General features: G+C 40.5%; 1 protein-coding gene and 1 pseudogene across 4 annotated transcripts in view; both read left to right on the top strand.

Annotated features, from left to right (window-relative positions):
- RCL1 (RNA terminal phosphate cyclase like 1) overlaps positions 1-23,555 on the top strand; it is a 68,885-nt gene extending 45,330 nt beyond the window's left edge. For all 4 annotated transcript variants that reach the window (XM_077148270.1, XM_077148271.1, XM_077148272.1 and 1 more), the window contains 3 exons: positions 2,284-2,440; positions 8,728-8,831; positions 23,229-23,555. In XM_077148270.1, the coding sequence (XP_077004385.1) occupies positions 2,284-2,440; positions 8,728-8,831; positions 23,229-23,379 (412 nt within the window). In that variant the 3' untranslated portion in view covers positions 23,380-23,555. The remainder of the gene's footprint in view (positions 1-2,283; positions 2,441-8,727; positions 8,832-23,228) is intronic.
- LOC143675304 (U6 spliceosomal RNA) lies at positions 13,394-13,492 on the top strand (annotated as a pseudogene).
- Positions 23,556-23,782: the final 227 nt, after the last annotated feature.

The raw sequence follows: 23,782 nt of genomic DNA, 5'->3' as shown, positions 1-23,782 counted from the left end.
TCTCTAGCACGCCTCCAGCTCTACCAAAGGGTGCCCAAGAAGGAAGCAGAGCAGACTTGAAGGCTGTTCTACCACCAGCTCTAGTGTGACTTTTTATAGTGCCACTCATTTGGCTGACCCTAGAGCGTGGTCAAGTCCCATACTTGCTAATGGTGAGTGGGAAGCCTCATACGTGGATCAAGAGGTGGATATGAGGTAGACCTGTCACATCCTGGGATTTATCCACCTGAGTTAAGTTTGTTGAAATCTAGGAGTGGGAGTTTATGTTGGATAAAACCTTGGGGCCTGCAGTTCTTGGCCTGCATTGGGGTTTTAACTGGTGTGCACATCAGTCTAGCTGTTTGAAGATTGGTGGCTTTTTGACCACCCTTTGCAAATAACACCAACACACATCTTCCGTGAGGTTTCCTGGTAACCACTTGCTTTGTCAGCATAACTTGAAATAGGCCTGATAACACATCTACCCTAAACTGGGGATGGAGGATGTTTGTTGGAGCAAGGCATGTAGAATTTAATATGTTACCAAGTTCTTTGTTTTCTGCTGTTAGTGAATATGATAATTTAAAGTGATTAAATATAAAGTTAATTGTAATAACATATACGTATCTCAAAAAACTTCACATGGATGGAAAAATTCAGAAGTTGTTGGGATTTGCAGGTAAGTGGGTTAAAGCAGTGGTTGTAGCTTGTCTTCTGGTTCTCACTCCTGCCCCCCAACCCCGTTTTTGATTCTTTGTTTTTGCATGCCACTGCTTCTACTCCCAAGCTTGATGTCCCCTCCCTCCTCCTGGCCATATTACTCAAAGGCAACTTTGGGATTGCTCTAAAATTTTCCGAGTGCCCCGTGATTCTGGGTGGGCAGCACAGTTTTGGTTTGTTGAGCATGACTCAAGGTGCCTCGGAACCTTTGAATGAATAGTTACCTCACTGCACTCCCTTCCCTTTGCAGGTGTACAAACCCTTGACTGCATGGACAATTGATTTTTTTTTTTTTCAAGAAATTAAGGATTGATCAATATAAATCCTCCATATTGTTAATTCCCTTAATACATCTGACATGTCACACAGTTTTTCTGAAACAAATATTTTGGTTAGTCTAGTGCTGGACACAGAGCAAATGCTTTATGAACACGTGTTGTGCTAAAGGAGGCAGGTCTGTCCCGTGACTGCACGTGGACTCGGTGCTGGGTAGGTGTAGACACGTAGGTCAGTAAGCCACTGTGGTTTGCCTTTCTACTTCGAAGGTACTGGACAAATAGATTTGAGGTATCAAATCTTGATGTTTTTTAGAGGAGTGCTTGTTTATACTGTTCATGGGCTGGTCTTGTTTTGTAGCCAGACATATTGTCACTAGGCTTTGTGGGGGCAAGGACCCGTGGGTTTGCCATGGTGTCCCCAGTTCCTGGCACAGCTTTTCACCAGATGTTTGCTGGATGAAGGCGTAAATGAGTCAGCTGTGGGTCTGGACAAACAGATGTTAGTTTGTGACTTTTGGATGGTAGAAACAACATGAGAGAGAATGTGGGGCTAGCCCTTATATTCATTGAATTCTGAGATTAGAGATGTCCCTTGGTAATAAAAACATAAGCGTGCCTTGTCTGGGTACTTTGTAGGCTTGTGTAGTGGTGTTTACTCAGGAGGAAAACCTCGTGTTTCTCAAGAAGAGCTTTAATCAGGTGAGCTCCAGGCTCCTGGCTCCCAGATTGATTGTGAGTGAGAATCAGTAAGTTCTATGGTAGAGGAATTGCATAGGCTTTGAAATCCCAAAGACTTTCTTTTAAAACTCATCACAGTCAGTTTCTAGCTGTGCAGATTTGGTGCACATGACTTAGTTTTTCTCCATGTCCTCTGTTTGTAAAATGGGGACACTAGTATTTTGCGGAGTTGAAGTATCGCAAAGACTGTTTGCAAAACCCCCAACTCCATATCTGGCAGGAAGCAGGTATTCAAATTGGAAGCCTCCTTAGTGTTGTAATATACTGTTGATTGTTACAGACTCTGAAAGCAGGATCATTTAAGGGTGGGGGGGGGAGGGAGATAGGAGGAGGCAGGGCTAGTAGGAAGAGCAGTGAGGACTCGTGTCTCTGGGTTCCACCACATGCACCCTCACTAAGGCGTATATATTTCTAGTGTAAGCAGAAGCAACTCATAAGGCTTGATGGTACCGGAGGGAAGCCTTAGAACAGAATGCCATCAAAAGATGTTTGTGTTCTTTACATTTGCAGGTATGTGTGAATCCCATTTCATTAACTCTACCTTAGCTCTACACCTTTGAATCACCAGGTCTCCAGGCTTTGGGCTGTCACTTGTTGCTGAGACTACCAATGGCACCTTCCTCAGTGCTGAGCTAGCCTCCAACCCTCAGGGCCAAGGCGTAGCTGTGCTTCCAGAGGACCTCGGCAGGAACTGTGCCCAGCTGCTGCTGGAAGAAATCTATAGGGTATGTCCTCAGCCTTTCTGCAGGTTCTGGGAGAGGCATGATCAGTAAAAATTCATTGTCTCATTCTTATTCAGTGGCAGCTTTCTTCTTCCTTCTTCCTTCTTCTTCCTCCTTCCTCCGTTCTTCTTTCCCCTTCTTCCCTAAGGAGTTAGCCTCTTAAACAGTTTAGCATTAGTTAGTTTAATGGATTAGCTAAATTAGTTGCTGAGTAGGGATCCAGAGGGTTAGAACATAGGGCAGGTGAATTTTAAATGGTGGGGAGAGGACAGAACTGGAGCAGAGAGGTGAAAGAAAGTAAAAGTGAAGCAGGTAAAATGGTAGCTGGACATGTACCACCTTGACCTGGGAGGGTACCATCCCTCATGGCCCCTCATTTGTCGCCTTGTGGGACTTACTGTTTTCGGATTTTTCAAGAGAAACAGGGAAACTGGATTTGCATTACAGTTGATTCATAATTTAAAATAACGTCAGATTTTTTTATAGATTTTGCATTGTACTCTAGAAGAGGGTCTAGGGAAGGCAGGCGTGTGCCAACATGGTAGGATTTTGGAAAGCATGAGAACACGGGACAGGGAAAGGGTGACACAATGCTGAAGATAGGCTTCACTGATTACCATTTTGCTTCTGCAGTTCTGCTGGGGGCTGCATTTCACACCAGCCTACCCTCTCTTTTGGGCCTCAGTTTTTTCTCCGTCAAACCACAGATGTGTGCAGGCCCATGTTTTAATCTATTTCCCCCAAATAGTTGAGATGACCTAAAATAAGCAAGGACATTGACAGGGAAGAGAAGATGATGGAAGCTGTTGGAAATATATTCGCTAAGACCCTGTATACTTTGTTAGAGGAGAGTCGCAAATCTGGTTCCAAGATGTCTGTTAGTCTGTGCCACCTTTTCCTTTGGTCCCACACAAGAGAATGTGAAACCTTTTCCTTAACATGCAGATGGAGAAAGTGTCACCTTAAACAGCCTAAGTCAGTGCAGAATCCAGGATGGGCTCGTCATTTCTCTACTGTTGTGTAACAGCCCGCTAGGTCCTTGAACTGAGGACTCAGCATTATCTGTACTCTGAATGATTTGCTGTTATATGGTATATAATGTTTGTATACTCTCTCGTTTCTCCAGTTTATGGGCTGAAGAACCTTTTAATCTTTGTCTTTCTTCTCAGTTCTTTGCTATCTCTTGTGGTTCTTTCCTAAAGTCTTTAAGGAGGTATTGACTATTTAAGTAGCAGAAATCACATCCAAGCCCAGTGAAGTAAAATGAGTGAGGCAGGTACAGTGATTTTGTTTTTCTTTCAATTCTTCCTTTTGCCAGGGGATCAGTTTATGGGTCACTGTGGTAGGGTGATGTCCGTGTCATGGATATGGATCTCCAGACAAGTCTCAGAAGGGAAAACAGGTTATACTCATAATCTACTCTCTGGATCCAAGCCAACATTCTTGAAAATATCTCATTAGTCCCAAGGTAGACCAAGTGAGAGTGAACTGTTTCAGAGTTAACCAAACTTCTAGGTCCTAAAAGACATGATTTAATGTCTGTATAATTTAAAAATGGAAGGCAGAAAGCCTATACTTGTAACTTCAGGAGAGTAGTCCTATCCTCACTACTCATTCAGTTAGGAAATAGTGGAGGAGACAAATTTTCTATCAAAATCAATCCTCCCTTTAATTGAACACCCTAAGTACATGGAATCTCAAATAGGGCGGGAGATTTTGTGGTTTCTCCAGGTTAGTGTGATGCCTCAATAAATCCCAGAGTGATTTGGACAGTGAGTAAAGAAGTATTTGCAAAGTCTCCTTCGGGGAATGGAGAGAAAGGGGGAAATATTCAGCTTCCCCATTTGGAGAATTTCTGGTATTCTCGCAAGCAGTGGGGACAACCAAATCAATAGGCCAAGCCCTGAATCTGGGGGTTCGCCCCTATGAAACTTATCCCTATAGAGGAAAGGCTAAACGTACTTAAAATTAGGCCTAAGAGTCACCCCCAGAGAACCCCTTTTGTTGCTCAGATGTGGCCTCTCTCTCTAAGCCGATACGGCAAGTGAACTTGCTGCCTTCCCTCCTACGTGGACATGACTCCCAGGGGGTATAAATCTCCCTGGCAGCGTGGGACAGAAACCCCAGGATGATCTGGGACCCGATATCAAGGGATGGAGAAAATCTTCCCGACCAAAAGGGGGAAGACAGAAATGAGACAAACTTTCAGTGGCTGAGAGATTTCAGGTTTGAGAGGTTATCTTGAAGGTTATTCTTACGCATTATATAGACATCTCCATTTTAGTTTATAGTGTATTGGAGTGGTTGGAGGGAAGTACCTGAAACTGTAGAGCTGTGTTCCAATAGCCTTGATTCTTAAAGACGATTGTATCATGATACAGCTTTTACAGTGTGACTGTGTGATTGTGAAAACTTTGTGTCTGATGCCCCTTTTATCTAGAGTATAGACAAATCAGTAAAAGATACGGATGAAAACTAAATAAGGGGCACAAGGATTAAAATAAATTGAGTAGATTGAAATACTAGTGGTCAATGAGAGAGAGTGGTAAGGGATATGTTATGCATGAGTTTTTCTTTCTTTTTCTAGAGTGATGCAGGTGTTAAAAAAAAAATGACCATGGTGATGAACACACAACTATGTGATGATATTGTGAGCCATTGATTGCACACCATGTATGGAATGTTTGTATGTCAAGAACATTTGTATGTTACAATAAAAATACTAAAAAAAAAAAAAATCCTCCTGAGGAAGGAAGTAACCTTTCATAAGTCTTGCACATACAGACACAGGCTAGCCTCAGATTTTTTGATGCTAATAAATCAACTCAATTTTTGATGCTAAATTCCCTGATTTTTAAAAAGTGGATAGTAGCTAAATGTTGGGGGTAAATGATCTAGAGGTTGTCTTGCCAGGTACTTAATTTACAATGTTTGTCGTGTGTGTGTATGAGGAAAAAAGTCTGAGTGTGCGATGTGTGTGTCCTAAGGTCTGTGATGAGTATGGTGGTTTCCTTTTCTTGACCCTGTATGACCCACAGGCCCCCTCTCTGACTCTGGGGCCACTTCGTTCCCTTTTTAGGGGACACAGAGAAACAGCAGCATCACATTGCAGAATAGCCCAGTGGGAATGTGGCTTTTATATCCCCATAAATACATAATTGTAGCCCTCAGGCTGAAAGCGCAGCCCATAATACCACAAGAGGAAAAACGTACAGTCTGGATTAGTTTATGTATTTTTTTTTCTTTATTCTAATTGAACCCTACTTTAAACCATTTGATTGTGCCTGGCCCACATTTTTATTTTTATTTTTGTTTTTTTAAATGATTAAAGAAGACTTCCTCTGTGTGTCTGTGGTCATTAACTGTTTTTAATACCTCATGTTTTTCTGAGTAAATTCTCAAATCTGTGATAAGATGTGGTTTGAATGAGCAGTAAAAGATCTCTTTTGAAAGTGCTGTTTATTTTTACCAAAGTTTTAAAGCCTCTGATCTAATCTGTCTTATTCTGTATGTCCCATTGGTCATCAGTCCTTGATTCTGTTTCAGGTTTTTGGAAGTGCTCTTTCCTTCCCATCCTTTTTGCCACCTCCATCCACTGTACCCCAACCCTCCCAACACCTCAGGCCTGTATGATGCTTATTAGCTCTCTGCACCTCTAGAGGAGAAATCCTTCGTAAATCCTCTGGAACATGCTTTTTAGACTAAATCTCCCCTTATGACACTTAACCTGATTTTTTCACTCCATGCTCAGAGATCTTCACTAGCTTCCCAGTGTCCATAAGATAAAGTCAGAAATCTTGAACCAGGTAGAGAAGCCCTACGGCCTCTCCACCTTTGCCTTGCAGGTTTGTTCCCATCTTTGCATCTTCTCCGTAAGGCAGCTTGCGGCTCACCCCAGACTTGCGTCCTGGCTGTTCCTCACTGGTCCTGGGCCAGTTTCCCCCATTCTTGCACTCTTCTTACTTTTCTGTTCCTATCCTGCCCATCTCTCAAGAGTCCACTCAAGTTCCTACCTCCCCCCAACCTCTCTGTCTGGGCTCTCATAGGACTTGTACCTCTTAGCTGCTGGGTGGCCTTGGCCTTGCCCTGAATTATTCCCGGTTCCTGATCATAGGTCGTTTTTACAAGAGACTGAAGCATTGCACGTGCAAGGCCTAGGTCCTCTGCTGTGTGGACACCACCCATTTATTGTGTTAAAATATTGCTCCAGTATATAATAAAAATCCATTGAGGATGAAGGAATAGTAACATAATGATGAGAAGCAGAAACTGAATAGAACAGTTTTAATTTTAGCTAGCCTTATGAAAGGGAGCAAGATCAGTAGAACAGAATTAGTTCTCTTGGTCCTCATAGTTTCCACAGATCAGGTTTCCTTTTTGGATGGAAACATATGATTCCTCGTGTCCTAAAATTGGATATGTGAGATAAGTAGTATTCCCTGTCCTTTATTAACTCAGATAGTTTAGGAAAAGCAAAAGACATTCATAAAGACTAGCAGTAGGTTAACCCCTCACTCCTGCACCATTGTCGGGTTACCAGAAGCTACAGAATGAAGTCTGACAGCCCAAGCGTCAGTGCCAGCACCAGAAAATTGATTTAATCTCCACCTACATGCATTAAAAAGGAGAGTGTGCCAGTTGAGACAGCAGGGGCCAGCCCCCTTTTCTGTTCCTTTTGCCCGAAGTCTAAAAAGGGCTAGCCTTGAACAGTGATGTGCAAGGGTCAGAAACTGGGTCTCTTGTGACCTGTGCAAAACACGTAGACATTCAAGGTCATCTTGCTTTCACTACGTACAATGTAAGTTTAAATTGTCTTAAATAAAGTTATCCTAAAAAAAATGATCAGAAATGAAGACACCTTTTAAGGTTTAAACAGGGGTAATGTATGCATCTAGAGGTGAAATGACTGAAATGGTTGAGAAATTCAAGAATAAAAGAAAGGAAGGTAGCCAAGGCTGTTACTCCTCAAGAGAACATTTTTGAAAATAGTTCTGTCCTGCATATTATACTTCGTAAGAAAAAGCAGGGGAGGAGTAATGTATAGGTAATAAGAATGGAGGGGTCTCATCTGAACAATTCCCCAGTTCTAAAGCGTATAGGAAGAGGTAAAGTTATATAGCATGGTGTTCTGGTTTGCTAGCTACCAGAATGCAATATACCAGAAACCAAATGGCTTTTAAAAAGGGGAATTTAATAAGTTGCTAATTTATAGTTCTAAGGCTGAGAAAATGTCCCAGTTAAAGCAAGTCTATAGAAATGTCCATTCTAAGGCATCCAGGGAAAGATACCTTAGTTCAAGAAGGCCGATGAAGTTCAGGGTTTCTCTTTCAAGTGAGAAGGCACATGGCAAACACAGTCAGGATTTCTCTCATCTGGAAAGACATGTGACAAACGGCATCATCTGCTAGCTTTCTCTCCTGGCTTTCTATTTCGTGAAGCTCCCCGGGAGGTGTTTTCCTTCTTCCTCTCCAAAGATCGCTGGCTGGTGGACTCTGCTTCTCATGGCTATGTCATTCTCTGCTCTCTCAGAATCTCCTTTTCTCCGAAATTCTTCCTCTTTATAGGATTCCAGTAAACTAATCAAAACCCACCCAAATGGGTGGAGGCACGTCTCCATCTAATCAAGTTTAATACCCACGTTGATCGAGTCACATTTCCGTGGAGATAATCTAATCAAGTCTCCAACCTATATTACTGAACAGGAATTAAGAGGAACGGTTACTCCCACAAGATTACTTAGGATTAAATCATGGCTTTTCTAGGGTACATAAATCCTTTCAAATCGGCACAAATGGCAGGCGGTTTCTGAATACATTTGAATACGTATAATAGGTAAGACACAATGTCAGATTGACTGTATTGTTCAAGGATGAATTTAATAAATATGTGTCATTCACTTACCCCTTGGTAATTAACTGTACATTTCCTAGAACCGATTATACCTTTTTCACTTATGCTCAGTAAAATGATGCCCTCTTGCTGCTTTAATTACAAAGGGAAAGTTTGATTTTTCACTAGATATACTTCAGTAAATTTGAATGTCTGTTTATTCTGATAGTCTCAGCTGTTAGAATTGCTTTGATTAGATGTACCCTTAAAGTTTGTTTATATAAGGTTTACTCTCAAAAAACCTGTAGTCTGTTTCATCGTTGCTCAGAATTTGCAATCTGGTGTTTTATGGGTTCTGATATTCTGAGTATATGTTTCTCTTTTCTTTCTTCCTCTTTTTTATTGCTTTTCCATTTTTTGGTTTGTACAATGATTAATCATTAAAGCGTTTATGTTTACAGGGTGGATGTGTGGACTCGACCAACCAGAGCCTGGCTCTCTTGCTCATGACCTTGGGTCAGCAGGACGTTTCCAAAGTCCTGCTAGGACCGCTCTCTCCTTACACGTAAGTTGTTTGCTTTCAATCTCGTTATTCTTTCCAGTTTAATTTTTTAATTGCATAGAATGACAGAGGTGGTGTGCTGTGCATAGCATGTCACTGTGAGCGCCGCCCTGTGTCCATCTGTCAGTGAGCCAGAGGTTGTAACTCATAACCTGGTGTGTTTTACTCTGACACACAAGGATTTGCCTTCCTTGCCTGTATTTTCATCATTCCTGCCTCTCTTCCCATATAACTAAGGTTCTCTTAGTTCTATAACTGAGATATTTGGGTAGTTTTCCTTTTGTCTGTGCTTTAGATTTTATTAACATTTTGTGGGTAAATCCCTGGTTTTATTATAACTTGGATTTTGTTGTTAGTGTATTTTTAATCCCTCTTCTCTCTAGCAGTCTCATTTGCTGTGGCCAAAAGGACTATCTTTTTGTCCCAGGTGATAGGGATGAACTGGCTGGAAAAAATGAAGTAAGAAGCAAAATTCATAGTAACACTAGTATTACTAGTTGGGAAATTGTCAAGATGAATTTGAGGCCATTAGGTGTGTTTAGCAGAAGTTGCCTTCTGAGATATGAACAAAGAAGAGCTTGTCAGAAGACTTGAATTATGAATGGCACACAAAAGAAACATTCTCCATTGATAACAAATGAGGATGCCTGAAAACAGCCCGTCTGAGCACTGGCATACGTGTGTGAGCGCATGCATGCACGTCTTATATTCTTCAAGATCATCGCACAGCCATCTGTGAGAGTTAGGGGGTGGGCCTTCTGTGGAAGGAAAGGTTCAGGTAGATATGAGACTGAACTGCCCTTTTTCGGTTATCATGGTACCGATGCTGTATATCTGAAAGGTACAGTACTGTGATAACTGAAGAATGGTGGTGCCATCACATTGAGAAAGGGCATGAGGACTCCGCTGGGGCAGTTCACCACTGGACCATGCCTTTGGGGTGTGGAAACCAGGAGCTTTGAGAGACATTCTTTTGGAAGCTTCTTTATCTTTTTCTTTTTGAGTTGGTGCGGGAGGTTTTTTGGGACAGGGAAATGGAAGTGAATGCATTCTGTTAGCAGTGGGGGAAGACTGATAAGCAGGAAACTGGTGAGGACCGCATTCACTCACGATAACTTGTGTAAAATATTTCACAGGACAGGAAACCTACAATTGAGCAATCCTGGCCTTCTAACACCAGTAATCCACATTGCTAAAATAGACTTTGTAGCTAAGGCATTTGGAGGGCAAGGGCTGGGGGTACAGCACCTAGAGTACAGAGATTCACTTCCCATTGAATTTGGTGGGAGCGACCAATGACTGTGGCCACTGTCCCCCACCCCAGTTGGTCTCACTGCTGCTGCTTTCTCCCCTCTGCCTTGGAAACAGAAGACTGGCCAGCAGCTCACACAGAACTAGGCAGTGTCTAGAAATGTGTGTGGTCTTGAGGCCGGGGGTTTGGCAGAACATCATGTGAGAAATGGAATGTATATTTTTATTTTTTCTCGACACTTTTTTCTTTTGGAGATTTTTCCAGTTTGGCTCCAGGACGTTGTATAATCTTTCCAGGTCGGCACAGTCGCTTTGTAGAGGGGTCAAGTTGTGACAGAAGTCTTTTAAAAGCTCTTCTGTCCTCCCTGACACACCCTCTCACCAAACATTAATTGCAGTCTTTTATTCCCGAAAACTTGCCTAAAATTAATCCATCTCCTGGGAAAACAAAGTGGTCTGTTCTCAATGGCACATTAAAGGAATGGGACAAATTGCAAAATTCTGTGTTTTGAGACTCAGCACTGTAGGGAGGAAGTTCTCTCCTTGCTCTGGATTACCTGCCTCCTCAGGCTTTTTGCAGAGGGGCTTGCCAGGTTGTGGAATTGGGCATCCTCTCTTCTTTTTGGTGAATGAGCACAAAAAGACATAAGGGAGTTTGTTTTGAAGTAAGCTGTATCTCTTTGAAACCCAAATTGCCCTTTACTCATTGTGGAAGGTTCCAGTGGTCCAAAGTGATGAAGGACAAAGTGGGAGGAAAATACATCCTTCAAGGACCAGTAGGTAAAGTTTACATCCTGTTTGTATGGACAGCTAGGGTGAGCGGAGACAGAATCCATAGTTAAAACTGTCATGGGGGGGGGAATCAGTTATCCTAGTTCAACTCTGGAGCTATCACATTTATTCTTATGTGCAATTAAAAGTCAAAGAAATCAGTTTGAAACCTCAGATTTCTAAAACCAGAAGCAGGACCCTCCTTGGTTTTAAAAAAGTTTTTCATTTCTTCTGACAGTTTTCACATGTTTTGATTTGTATAAATAGCTTTCTGAATGTCTATTTACAGAGGAAGATGTTTTCCTTTCCGTGTTACTCTCTTTCAAACCCTTTCTGGGAAATAAGGGTTTTTCTGTTCCTCCCTTATTTTCCTCCCACTGTCTCACTGCAGGAGATTCCTGTTGGTGGTTTTCTGTGCTGCTTGAGAAAGTAAGTCTGTATGTGTGAAATTCTTCCAGAAGGCCAGAGAGAATTTTTTCTGCACAATAAAATATCATTGGTGGGGTGATTCAGATAACAAGCTGGCATGTAGAGAATCTGTTTCAGTTGAATTTGTGGAGTGTTAGGTGATTTACATTTGGCGACTGACGTAGTTCACCCTCCTGTTGAAAAGCTATATTTTACACTTTAGGGAGGATTTATATTTTACTTAAAAGTGGGATTAATAGGCAACTTAATTAGAACTTTCAGAAATTTTGAGAGGAGGCCAGCGTTATCAGAGCCCCCTACATTTCTGCTGTGGCGGTGGAGTCCCACCTACCTTAATTCAAGTCCTGACTTAGTCGCAGAGCCTCAGTGAGACCACAAACAAAACATTTATCATCTCCGAGTCTCGGTCCCCACTGTAAGGTAAGGTGAATGATCCCCAATTTATAGGTTTGTGGAGACAGAGCTAGAGTTAAATGAGATAGGGAGCTCAGTCCATGTTGGATGCTGCAGACTCCTTCCTGCCTGGATGCTCTCTTGCCTGCCCCAGATTGGGGAAGCCCATTTTCTCTGTTCAGGTCATGTTGAAAACCCAGGAGACCTAGTAAACTACTCTTTGATCTTGAAGTTAGCTGTCAATTGTCTGGTCGTCCATCTATATACATCTATAGTCATTGATTTTTAAATTTATGATTAAGCGTCTAAACAAGCGACACATCTTATTTAATTTTCTTAAGAATTCTGTGATGTACATGTCTATTTAACAAACACCGAAAGTGTTTACTGTGTGCCTGGTATGGTTTTAAGTGCTTTATACATGTTAGTGCATTTAATTTTCATGAAAACCACTTGAGGGTGGTAAAGGTAGGTAATGTTAAAAGCCCCATTTCACAGGTAAGGGGATTGAGGCACAGAGAGGTAGAGTAATGTGCCCAGGGTCACACAGACATCAAGTGGGATTCAGACTCAGGCAGGCAGCCTGATTCTAGAGTCTGTGCTCATGTTAATCCTTGCTCTTTTATGTATGTGCTAGGATTTCATCCACATGTTTAGACTCCAAGCACCTTCTTGCCTAAGACAGGATGCCATGCCACATCTTCTCAGGAGTGTACTTGTTTCAAACCCTGCAGGGAAATGACCTCCTCCTGTCTTTAGTTAGAAGTTGAAAATAAGCCCTCTACTTTGTTTTTTTCTAACTTGAGTAGTTGACCTATTTCTCCTACTTGTGGAAGTGCTGGGGAGCTAGTAGCCTGTTGTCCTTGTTAAACACTGCCTCATCCATTGTTTTCCACTCACTCAGCCTGACTTATAGGAATGGGAAGATCAAATGAGATAATGCACAGGGACATGGGGAGCTGCTGCCCAGTCCTGCTGCTATTCAGGTGCTAGGCTTCGTGGATTCAGTTCCTTCAGTGCTCTCTGTGAGCTGGCATGATTCCTACTCCATCGTACATGTGTGAAGTAGTTTAAATGCAGAAAAGCCCTGTCACTTTTAGGATGCTGTCGGAGCCTCAGAACATATTTGGGATGAGTAAAAGCAAGTGTTAACCCTACTTTTCAGATGAAAAAGTTTCAGTGACCTGCACATGATGGGTTCCTGACAAAACTCAGGCCAGGACTGTGTCTTCCACCAGTGCAGCCTGCCTGGTCTGTTTACTGCTGCCTTATAACTGAATTTAATTACTTTGTTCTTGGAGCAGAGGTCAGCTGGGCTTTGGGAAAGCTGCTGCTGGAAGGCAGAAAAAGTATTACCAAGGTATTTGAAAGCTGTGTGTAATGACTACAGGGGGCCCCATTGAGCAGACTCTCTTCCCACTCCCTGACCTTACCCCTCAGCTTCCAAAGCAACTCCTTAGCCCTGAAATGTAGGTAACCCCATATCCAAGTGGTGTGGAAACTGGGTGTCCTGTGGGCACAGGGGGCAGTACTCTGTGGCGTGGTTTGTGTATGTGGGAGCTGCAGCAGAATCCTCTGAAACCAGCTTGTGAGATCGACTGTAGGCTTTCATGGAAAAGTGGGTTGTTTTTGTTTTTTCTGAAAATAAATCACTTTGTCCTGAAAAAAAAAATGCCTGCAACAGATACAGTCCTGTAAGTCAGTAGTTGAAAATCCTTCACATGCTCTCATCAGCAACACATATACTGAAATTGGAATGATACTGAGAAGATTAACATGACCCCTGTGCAAGGATCACATGCAAATTTGTGAATATTTTTCTATGAGGAAATACAGATGGCTAAAAAGCACATGAAAAAATGTTCAACATCACTAGCAATTAGAGAAATGCAAATCAAAACTACAGTGAGATATCATGTCACACATACTACAAGGGCTACTGTTGAATAAACATGAAGCTACAAGTGTTGGAGAGGATGTGGAGAAAGAGGAACACTTATTCACTATTGGTGGGAATGTAAAATGATACAGCTGCTGTGGACGATGGCATGGCACTCCCTCAGGAAGCTAAGTATAGAGCTGCCATATGATCCAGCAGTCTCACTACTTGGTATATAGTCCAAGCAGTGGGATATACCACTACTTTTTTTTTTTTTTTTCCAGAACCGAAAGCAGAAACCCGAACAGACATTTGCACACTGATGTTCACAACAGCATTATTTATGATTGCCAAATGATGGAAACAATCAAGTATCCATCAGTCATTGAATGAGTAAACAAAATGTGGTATTTACGTAGGATAGAATTTTATTCACCAGCTAAGAAGAAATGAAGTGCTGAAGCACACAACATGGGTGAACCTTGAGGATATTAGATTGAGCAAAATAAACCACACAAAACAACAAATATTTTATGGTCTCACTATTAATGAACTAACTGTAGTGAGCAAACTCTGGAAGTGAAATCTAGAATATAGCTTACCAGTAGATAGGAAGAGGGTAGGAAATGGACAGATGATGCCTAAAGTGTACAGAATGTTTAATATGGTTTATTGTAAATGTTCGTAGTAGATAGAGGTGATGGTAGCACAGTACTGTACGGGTAATAAACAGTACTGAGCGTGAGTTTCAGTGAAAGGGGACGTCTAGGGACGTGTATGTCATTAGAAGGAAAGCTGGAGGATAAAACATGGGAACCCCGTAGTGGGCGATGGCTGTGATTAATAGTACTAATATGAAGTTGTTTCGTGATCTAGAACAAATGTACGACACTTTTACAAGGAATTAATAATAGAGCAGTATGTAGGGGAAATGCACCTATTACAAACTGTGAACTATAATTAGCAGTAATATTTTAGTATTTTTTCATCAACAGTAACAAATGTACCACACCAGTGCTCGGGGTCGATAATGGGGGTGGATGGGGTGGGATAAGGGGTATAGGATGTTTGTTTGTTTTTTCAGTAATGAAAATTTTCTAAAATTGATTGTAGTTACGAATGTGCAACTATCTGATGATACTGTGAGTCACTGATTGTATACTTTGGATGGATTGTATGGTGTATAAATATATCTCAGTAAAACTGCATAAAAAATGCTTTTGCACAGGAATTGCCCAGAGTTCCAATTGCCTATAAGTTTTTAGTCTAAAAAATGTAACTATGCTGTTAGGTAGCAATCTGTTGAAGAGCAGAGGTACTCAGTATGCTTCGAGTCTTTCGGGTCAGCCTGGCTGGCTGTGTGGTTATGTCTAGGAAGTGTGAATATATGATAGAGTGCTATGGAAAAGGAGGAAAGGGAAGTGTTCTGAACTTGGGAGGTGGTGCCTCAGTGGGCTGCCACTTCTGAGGCCCATTCATGACTGCAGCCGCACAGAGCTGTGGGTCTGTGGAGAAGAGTATGGACCAGCACTGGACTTGACAGTGTGTAACTGCAGAAGGACATGGGATGAGATCGTTCTCAGTTCACTTTTCATTTTCTTAAGGAGACAGATGGAATTTAATATTGTTAGTATTTATGTCTCAACTTCTGAACATTTTTGCTTTTTAATATCCCACCTTAAGGTGTGATATGGGTGGTATGGGCTGGAGGTAGAGGAAGGACAAACTGAAATATTCTGTAGTCCAGTCTCTTGTGTAGTATTCAGGCTGTCTTCCTCAGATTGGCCGAGGGGGTTGGCAGAACATTATGTAAACAAGTGGAACCAATTTTGCTTTTTTCTAACTGTTCTAAAGGCTACAAATACCCAAAATATGTAGCCCTGCACACTCAAGCATGTGTTTCTCCCATCCTTTTCCAGGAGATCAGAAGCAAGCAGAGGCCCTGTAGGGATCTTGCCAGCTGGGGAAGGTGTCTGGTTTTTCAAGCACAGTTGAATGATTCAGAGTGAAGTTAGGCTGGGCGAGGCTGTGGGAGCAGAGTGTGTGCCGCAGGAGTGTATTGGCTCGAGGGCAGCAGTGAGAGAGAACAGGCTGTTTTCTCCTCAGAATGCAGATGAGTGGGTGAGATGGCTGCCTTTTCCTGTGTTGCTGCCAGCTGGAAGCTTTGCCCACAGATGTGGACTGTTTATCTGTGGGTTTGATATGTTTGTTTTCTTTTTCCCTAGGACAGGATGGGGGAGGTGGTGTTAGAGCAGGGATCAAGACTCAAAAAATGCAATTTTCAGTTGGTTAGTAAGACAGGGAAGCCAGCAGGGGGAGAGCTGACTTCCTTGAATTGCTGAGAATGTTGAAGTAATTTCTCAAAATTGCTCCTGACTCCTAAATTCCATTCGGTGTCCTTATCAAATGGTAATATGATGCAAAGTAGGTACAAGAGGGGTGTCAGGGATGATAAGGCCATTCTCCTGGAGGTGCTTATATAATTTACCAAGGAGGAAGGGGGAAACCATTATAGAAACCATTATAACATAAGCATTTAATTAGGCACCATCAGCAGTGCCAAGAATGCAATGGAAGTCCAAAGGGGAAGGAACGATCACATGGGGTAGGAGTTCGTTGGCTAGGCAGGGTTTCATAGAAGAATTAGCTGGCATTTAGGATATTACTTTAAAGACCGAAAGAAACAGCACATTCTTAGGTGGAAGAAAAAGTAGAGAATGGGAAATTCTTCCATGAATGTGCACACACACAGCAAGGTTAGTTAATGCTCGTCTCTCAGCCCCTGATGCTCCAGTCATTGCAGCCAGACAGGGTGAGGAATTGTTGAGGCTCCCTCTCTCCTTATTTCCTTTTCCTTCCTTTGACAAGTTCAGTGCTCCTAGGACAGAAGGACAGGTCAGGAAGGAAAATTCACCGCAGTAGGTCTATGCTTAGTTTGGCAAATATTGCTTGGGGGTGGGTACCAGGATTGGATTTTTTTTTTTAATTCACAATATATATTTATTTTAAACAGCTTTATTGAGATAAAATTCATACACCATACCATTTATCCAGTTTAAGTGTATAATTCAGTGGTTTTCAGTATATTCAGCGTTATGAAACCATCACTGCAAGCTAATTTTAGAACATTTCATCACCCTGGAAAGAAACCTCATACCCATCAGCAGTCTGTCTGTCACTTCCCCATCCCTCCCATTCTTCCCAGCTCTAGGCAACCACTAATCTACTTTCTGTCTCTATGATAAATTTCCCCATTGTGGCCATTTCCCCATTCTGGCCATAAATGGAATAAAAAATTTGTGATCCTTTTATTCCTTTTTGTGAATAATAATACATTTTATTTATCTGCTCATCAGTTGATGGTCATTTGAGTTTTTTCCACTGTTTGGCTCTGAATAACGCTGCAGTGAACATTTCTGTGCATGTTTTTGTGTGGACATGTATTTTCATTTCTCTTGAGTATATACCTGAGAGTGGAATTGCTGGGTCGTATGTTAACTCCATGTTTAAGAAAATTTTTTTTTTCCTTTTAACATTTTTTGTATTGTGAAAAATAGCATATATCAAAAAAAGCAATAAATTTCCAAGTACATTTTAACAAGTAGTTATACAACAGATTTTTAAAGTTTGGTATGGATTACAGTTCCATGATTCTTCATTTTTGTGCTTCTAACTGCTCCAAAACACTGGAGACCAAAAGAAGTATCAATATAATGATTCAGCTATCATATTCATTTGTTAAATCCTGTCTTCTCTATTATATTTTTCCTTCTCTTTTTTTCTTTTTTGTGAAAAATAACATATATACAAAAAAACAAATTTCAAAGTACATTGCAACAGTTAGTTGTAGAACAGATTTCAGAGTTTGATACGGGTTACAGTTCCACAATTTTATGTTATTTATAGCTGCTCTAAGGTACTGGAGATTAAAAGAAGTATCAGTATACTGATACAGCAGTAATACACATTTGTTAAGCCAGACCTTCTCTGTGTAACTCCACCATCGTCTTGGTCTTTCTCTCACTCTTTAAGGGTATTTGGGCTGTGCCCATTCTAACTTTTTTCATGTTGGAAGGGGCTGTTGATAATATGGGGAAGGGAGATGGAACTAATTGATATTCTGGAGAGGCTGGCCCCTCTGCATTTTAGGATTTATCTGGTTCAGGGACCCATCTGGAGGTTGTAGATTTCTGGAACGTGACCCTCGTGCATAAAACCTTAGTAGAATCTTATATAATGTCGTAGGTATTCTTTAGGATTGGTAGGAATGATTTTGGTTAGAGGTTCGCAAGTTATGATAGTAGCAATGTCTAACTGAAGCTAGCATAAGAGTGACCTCTGGAGTAGCCTCTCAACTCTATTTGGATCCTCTCAGCCACTGATACCTTATTTGTTACACTTCTTTTCCCCCTTTTGGTCAGGATGGCATTGTTGATCCCATGGTGCCAGGGCCAGACTCGTCACTGAGGGTCATCTCCCATGCTATCAAGGAAACTTTCATCCCTGCATGTCATGCCCCACATAGGGGGGTACAGCAAAGGCGTCACTTGCAGAACTGGGCCTAGAGAGAGAGAGACCACATCGAGCAACAAAAGAGAGGTCCTCCTGAGATGACTCTTAGGCACACCTATAGGTAGGCTAAGCTTCTCTGCTAACTACATAAGCTTCACAAGAGCGAGCCTCAAGATCAAGGATTTGGCCTGTTGATTTGGGTGTCCCTAATGTTTGGCACAATATGTGAAGTTTCTCTGGTGTTTAATAGTTCATATTGTTTCTCCCACCCCTCAGGGACTTTGCTAGTACTTTTTGATTATCTGCTTAAGGTATTCTGGGATGTATCCAGTCATTACATTAAACTATACAGGATTAAAGGCTCTCATTCTTATTTTGGGCTCCATGTGTTTGGATTGTTTAAATGATCTATCCCGACAGTTTGGGTTAGATTATGTGCTACTGAAAATTTAGGTTATGAGCAAAATAAATCTTTCTTCCTTTGTTCTCATGTTTAACATTTTGAGGAACTGCCAAAGTGGCTGTACCATTTTACATTCACTCCTGCATTGTTGGAGAGTTCCAGTTTTTTACCTACTCCTTCAACACTTTCATTCTTTTTTTTTTTTTTTTTTTTTGTAATATTTGATTACCTCTGGGCCTCAAAAGCATGTGTTCTTTATTCTTTTGATCCTTCTCCCTTCTCAGTTTTTTTTCAAGTTTTTAGTATTTTACTACCAGAGGAAAAAATCCCAGTTTTTCATTTGACATATATTTTCAGACCTTAGAGTACTAGCATATGATACATAACTATATACAATATAAGTATCATTCACTTTCTATTTTACAGCTTGCTTTTTTACTTAGCAATAGTCAAATAAAATATATGACCTGATAATTTTGTAAAGTATGTATGCATACCAAAAATAACAAAGGAAAATGTGCCATAATGCCATTAATGATTATCCCTGAGTGTTTACAATGTGGAAGATTGTTTTCCCTATATGTTTTAGTTTTCTCAGTTTCCTACAATGGAAGGGCATTTTTATTTTTTAAAATTTATTTTGTATTATCAAACCAAAACAACATTACAAACATGAACGTTCTTAACATACAAACATTCCGTGTGTGGTATACAATCAGTGGCTCACAATGTCATCACATAGTAGTTTGTTCATCACCATGATCATTTTTCAGAGCATTTACATCACGACAGAAAAAAGAAATAAAAAGAAAAAAGAAAAAACTCACACATACCATACCTCTTACCCCTCCCTCTCATTGACCATTAGTATTTCCATCTACTCGATAGATTTTTAACCTTTTTTCCCCGTTTTTTTCTATACCCCTTACCACTCCCTTTCATTGTTCACTGGTATTTCAGTCTACTCGATTTATTTTAACATTTGTTCCCCTTATTATTTACTTATTTTTAATCCATATTTTTATCTATTTTATCTTCTGATATGATAGATAAAAGGAGCATCAGACACAAGATTTTCACAATCACATAGTCACATTGCGAAAGCACATGTATCATTATACATTTATCCTCAAGAAACATGGCTACTGGAACACAGCTCTACAGTTTCAGGCACTTCCCTCTAGCCTCTCTAATCACCTTAAACTAAAAAGGGTTATCTATAAAATGTGTAAGAATACCTCCAGGATAACCTCTCGACTCTGAAATCTTTCAGCCACTGACACTTTATTTTGTCTCATTTCTCTCTTCCCCCTTTTGGTTGAGAAGGTTTTCTCAATCCCTTGATGCTGAGTCCCAGCTCATTCTAGGATTTCTGTCCCATGTGGCCAGGGAGGTTTATACCCCTGGACCCATGAAGAGAGGGGGAGGGCAGTGAGTTTGCTTGCAGTCTTGGCTGAGAGAGAGAGGCCACATCTGAACAACAAAAGAGGTTCTCTGGGGGTGACTCTTAGGCCTAATTTTAAGTAGGTTTAGTCTGTCCTTTGTGGGAATAAGTTTCATATGAACAAACTCCAAGGCTGAGGGCTTGGCCTATTGATTTGGTTGTCCCCACTGCTTACAAAAATACCAGGAACTCTCCAAATGGGGAAGTTGAATTTTCCCCCTTTCTCACCATTCCCCCAAGGGAACTTTGCAAATACTTTTTTATTCACCGTTCAAATCACTCTTGGATTTGTTGGGGCATCACTCTGGACAAACCTACAAAATCTCATGCCCTATTCAAGTTTCCATGTACTTACAGTGTTAAATTAAACTATCCATATAAGTTATATTAGGAAATGCACTAGTCAAAATATAAATTTTGTACTAAATCAGCATTTTTTTTCTTTAGTCTCACACATTAAAATTTTTAAATATGAATTACCATCTGTTTTCAACACCCTGCAGTATTGACATTCCTTTGTTCTTCCTCATGTAAAACCATTTTTTAATGTGTACATTTAGTCACTATCATTACGCACTCTAGGCATTCCTAGATTATACCATCTCAGTCTTTATCATCTATCTTTTCCATTTGTGCCCCCAGTCCTCCTCCCTCTGTCCTTCTCACATTCAGCTTCATTCAGTGTTTTAACATAATTGTATTACAGTTTTATTTGTGCTGTCCATTTCTGAGTTTTTACAATTAGTCCTGTTGCAGTCTGTATCCCATCAGCTCCAGTTACCCAATATCTGCCCTATTTCTATCTCCTAATGGCAGCACTTTGTTCTTGTCTTTTTTATTGTAGCAGTCATAGTAGGTATGAGGTGTTATCGCATAGGTTTTTTTTTTGAGATGTATATTTTATTGAGATGTAGTCACATATCATACAGTTCATCCAAAGTGTACAGTCAGCTGGTTTTTAGTATAATCAGTCCTGCATCATTACCACAATCCATTTTCATTTCTCTGAAAAGAAAAATCCCATGTCCCTTAGCAATCACCTCTTAATTCTTCTGTCCTTCCCCAGAATTACCTCCAATCTAATTCTGTCTCAATTAATTTTATTTATGTTTACATTTTCAAGATATTTACATTTTATATAAATTGAATCATATAATGTATAGTACTTTGTGTCTGATTTCTTAGCATAATTTTTTTTTTTTTTTTTTTTTTTTAACATGGGCAGGCACCGGGAAATGAACCCGGGTCCTCTGGCATGGCACGCGAGCATTCTTGCCTGCTGAGCCACCATGGCCCGTGTAATTTTCTTTTAATTAGAGAACTTACAGGTTTACGGAAGAGTCATATAGAAAGTACTGTGTTCCCATAAACCCTTCTCTTGTTGACACTTTGCCTTAGTATGATACCTTTGTTACACTGATGAAAGGATATTAAAATATTACTGTTAACTATAGTGCATAGTTTACATTAGGTGTATTTTTTTTCCATAAAACACCCTGTTGTCAATTGTGTCATACATTTGTTTTAATTCATGAAAGGACATTCTTCTGTTTGTACTATTAACCACATTACATTCTTCACAACAGGGCTCGCTGTGTTGTACAGTCCCATTTTCGTGTGTCTTTGATTATCATTTCCCTAACGATGCGCATCTTTTCATGTACCTTTTTTTGGCCATATGTGTATTTTCTTTAAAGGTATAGCTAATTAAATCCTTAACCAATTTTTAAATTGAGATTTTTTTTTTTAATTACTGAGTTTTAAGAGTTCTTTATATATATTCTGGATACCATACCCTTATCTGATACATATGATTTTGCAAATATTTTCTCCCATTCTGTGGGTTGTTTTCACTTTCTCAAAGGTAAACTTAGATGACCAAAATTTTTAATTTCAAGTTCAGTTTGTCTGTTTTTTCTTTTGTTACTTGTGCTTTTAGTGTTATATCTAAGAAACCATTACCTAATCCAATGTCATGAGAATTTGCACTTATGTTTTCTTCTAATAGTTTTTTTTATATTTTAGCTCTTATATTTAGGCCTTTGATCCATTTTAAGTTTACTTTTGCATATGGTATGAGGAAGAGGTCCAAATTCATTCTTTTGCATGTGGATGTTTAGTTGTCCCAGCACAGCTACACAGCACAGCTGCTGGAAAACTTCATCGCATGTACATACCCCATCCATTCTTTGCTGAAAATGTTCCCAAACTTGCCTGATAAGAATCACCTGAGGTGTTTGTTAACAGTAGATTTCTTGCTCCTGTGCATGGGAGCACGGTATATATGTGTGTGTCTCTTCCGCACGGACAGTTCCTCCCTCCCCCTTACCTATAGATCAGAGCCCTTGAGAATCTGTGTTCAGTGAGCTCCCCAGAGGCCGCCTGTGGTCACACTAGCTTGGGCAATGCATTATCTGCAGAGTCAGGCCACTAGAAGCTTGTTTATCTGCATTGTGGTCCTTCCACAGAACTGCTGTTCCTAAGGTCCTCTTGGGGGTGATATCATTGCTCTGGGGTAAGATCACGAGAAACAGCAGTGAAACTCCTTGTCGCCTTCACGGTGAGCTCTTTACTGGCCACCTTATTTAATATTGCCTCCCGCCAGACATACATTAAAGAGTATTTCTCTTATCTCACATTTCTTCCCTAACTGACTTCTTTGCTTTATTTAATCAAGTAAATATAGCCCTTATCAAGAATATTTTATCTATTTCTTATCTCTCTCTCCCCACTAGATTGAAAACTTCTTTAGGGAAGGGGTATTTATTTTTCCCTTTTTAGTTGACTGCATTATCTTCAGCACTGAGAATAGTACCAGACATGGATTCAGCACTTTTAAATATTTGTTGAAGGTATCAAGAGGTGTGTTGAGGTTGAGGAACGAAGGAAGAGACTTCTCTATGTTGACATTAGTGGTAGTTATTCTGCTTTGTTTTTACCTCATGGCTCTGTGAATCATGGAAGTACATGTTTTTCTCTCTGTGTGGGCTGCTCAAAGATTCATGCTATATTTATGTCCAGGCTGTGACAACTGTGTAGGACTAAATGACTTATATGTGTCACATGCTAACCTCTAATCTTTTTAAAAAATTTGTTTACTTTATCTTGCTTTATTATGTGCATCTCTGCAAGCTGTCTTAATCCTCTTTGGAAACTGAAAAGTTGTAAATAAATTAAGTTTAATGAGGAGTTCTGATTTCAGTCTTTCCTCTCGGTCTGAGAAATTTAAAACATGGGTTTTAGGTGGGGCTGGGAGGAGAATTTTTTAAAACAGAATTCTTTTTCATTTCTTTCTTCCTTTCTTTTTTTTTTTTTTAGGATAGAATTTTTGCGGCATTTGAAGAGCTTTTTCCAGATAATGTTTAAAATTGAAACGAAGCCATGTGGTGAAGAACTCAAGGGTGGGGATAAAGTGCTGATGACCTGTGTTGGCATCGGTTTCTCCAACCTCAGCAAGACTCTCAAGTGATATTGTCACAAGATAAGGCTTCAACGACTGCAGACAAAACAGAGATGTCAAGGGCACCAAAGGGATCATGTCCAAGTGCTTTCAAGATAACCTCTTAATATAAATACTTTCCTAATCTTCCATTTAAAAATCTCGGAACATAGAAATAAAAGACATCCTATATCAGGTGGTTGCCAGCCATTTGTTCAGTGGCATTGATGTTCCTCAGGAAGCCCATTCACGTTATGATAGCACTTGGCACACCTGGGGCAGGAGCCACTCTGGGCACAGTTGCCCTGCTGGAACAGCATGTAGCCATACTCAGCAGTGCTTCCTCAGCCCCATCCCTGGGCTTCTGTTGGATGGTCATTTTCTAGGTCTGTGGAGTCTGTTACTGTTCTTCCTTCAAGGACTTACCTCTTTC

Source organism: Tamandua tetradactyla, chromosome 2 (genome assembly GCF_023851605.1).
Source record: "Tamandua tetradactyla isolate mTamTet1 chromosome 2, mTamTet1.pri, whole genome shotgun sequence".
In the NCBI taxonomy this organism is placed as follows: domain Eukaryota; kingdom Metazoa; phylum Chordata; class Mammalia; order Pilosa; family Myrmecophagidae; genus Tamandua; species Tamandua tetradactyla.
Note: the sequence above shows the minus strand (reverse complement) of the source record. Positions and strands in the feature narration are given on the sequence as shown.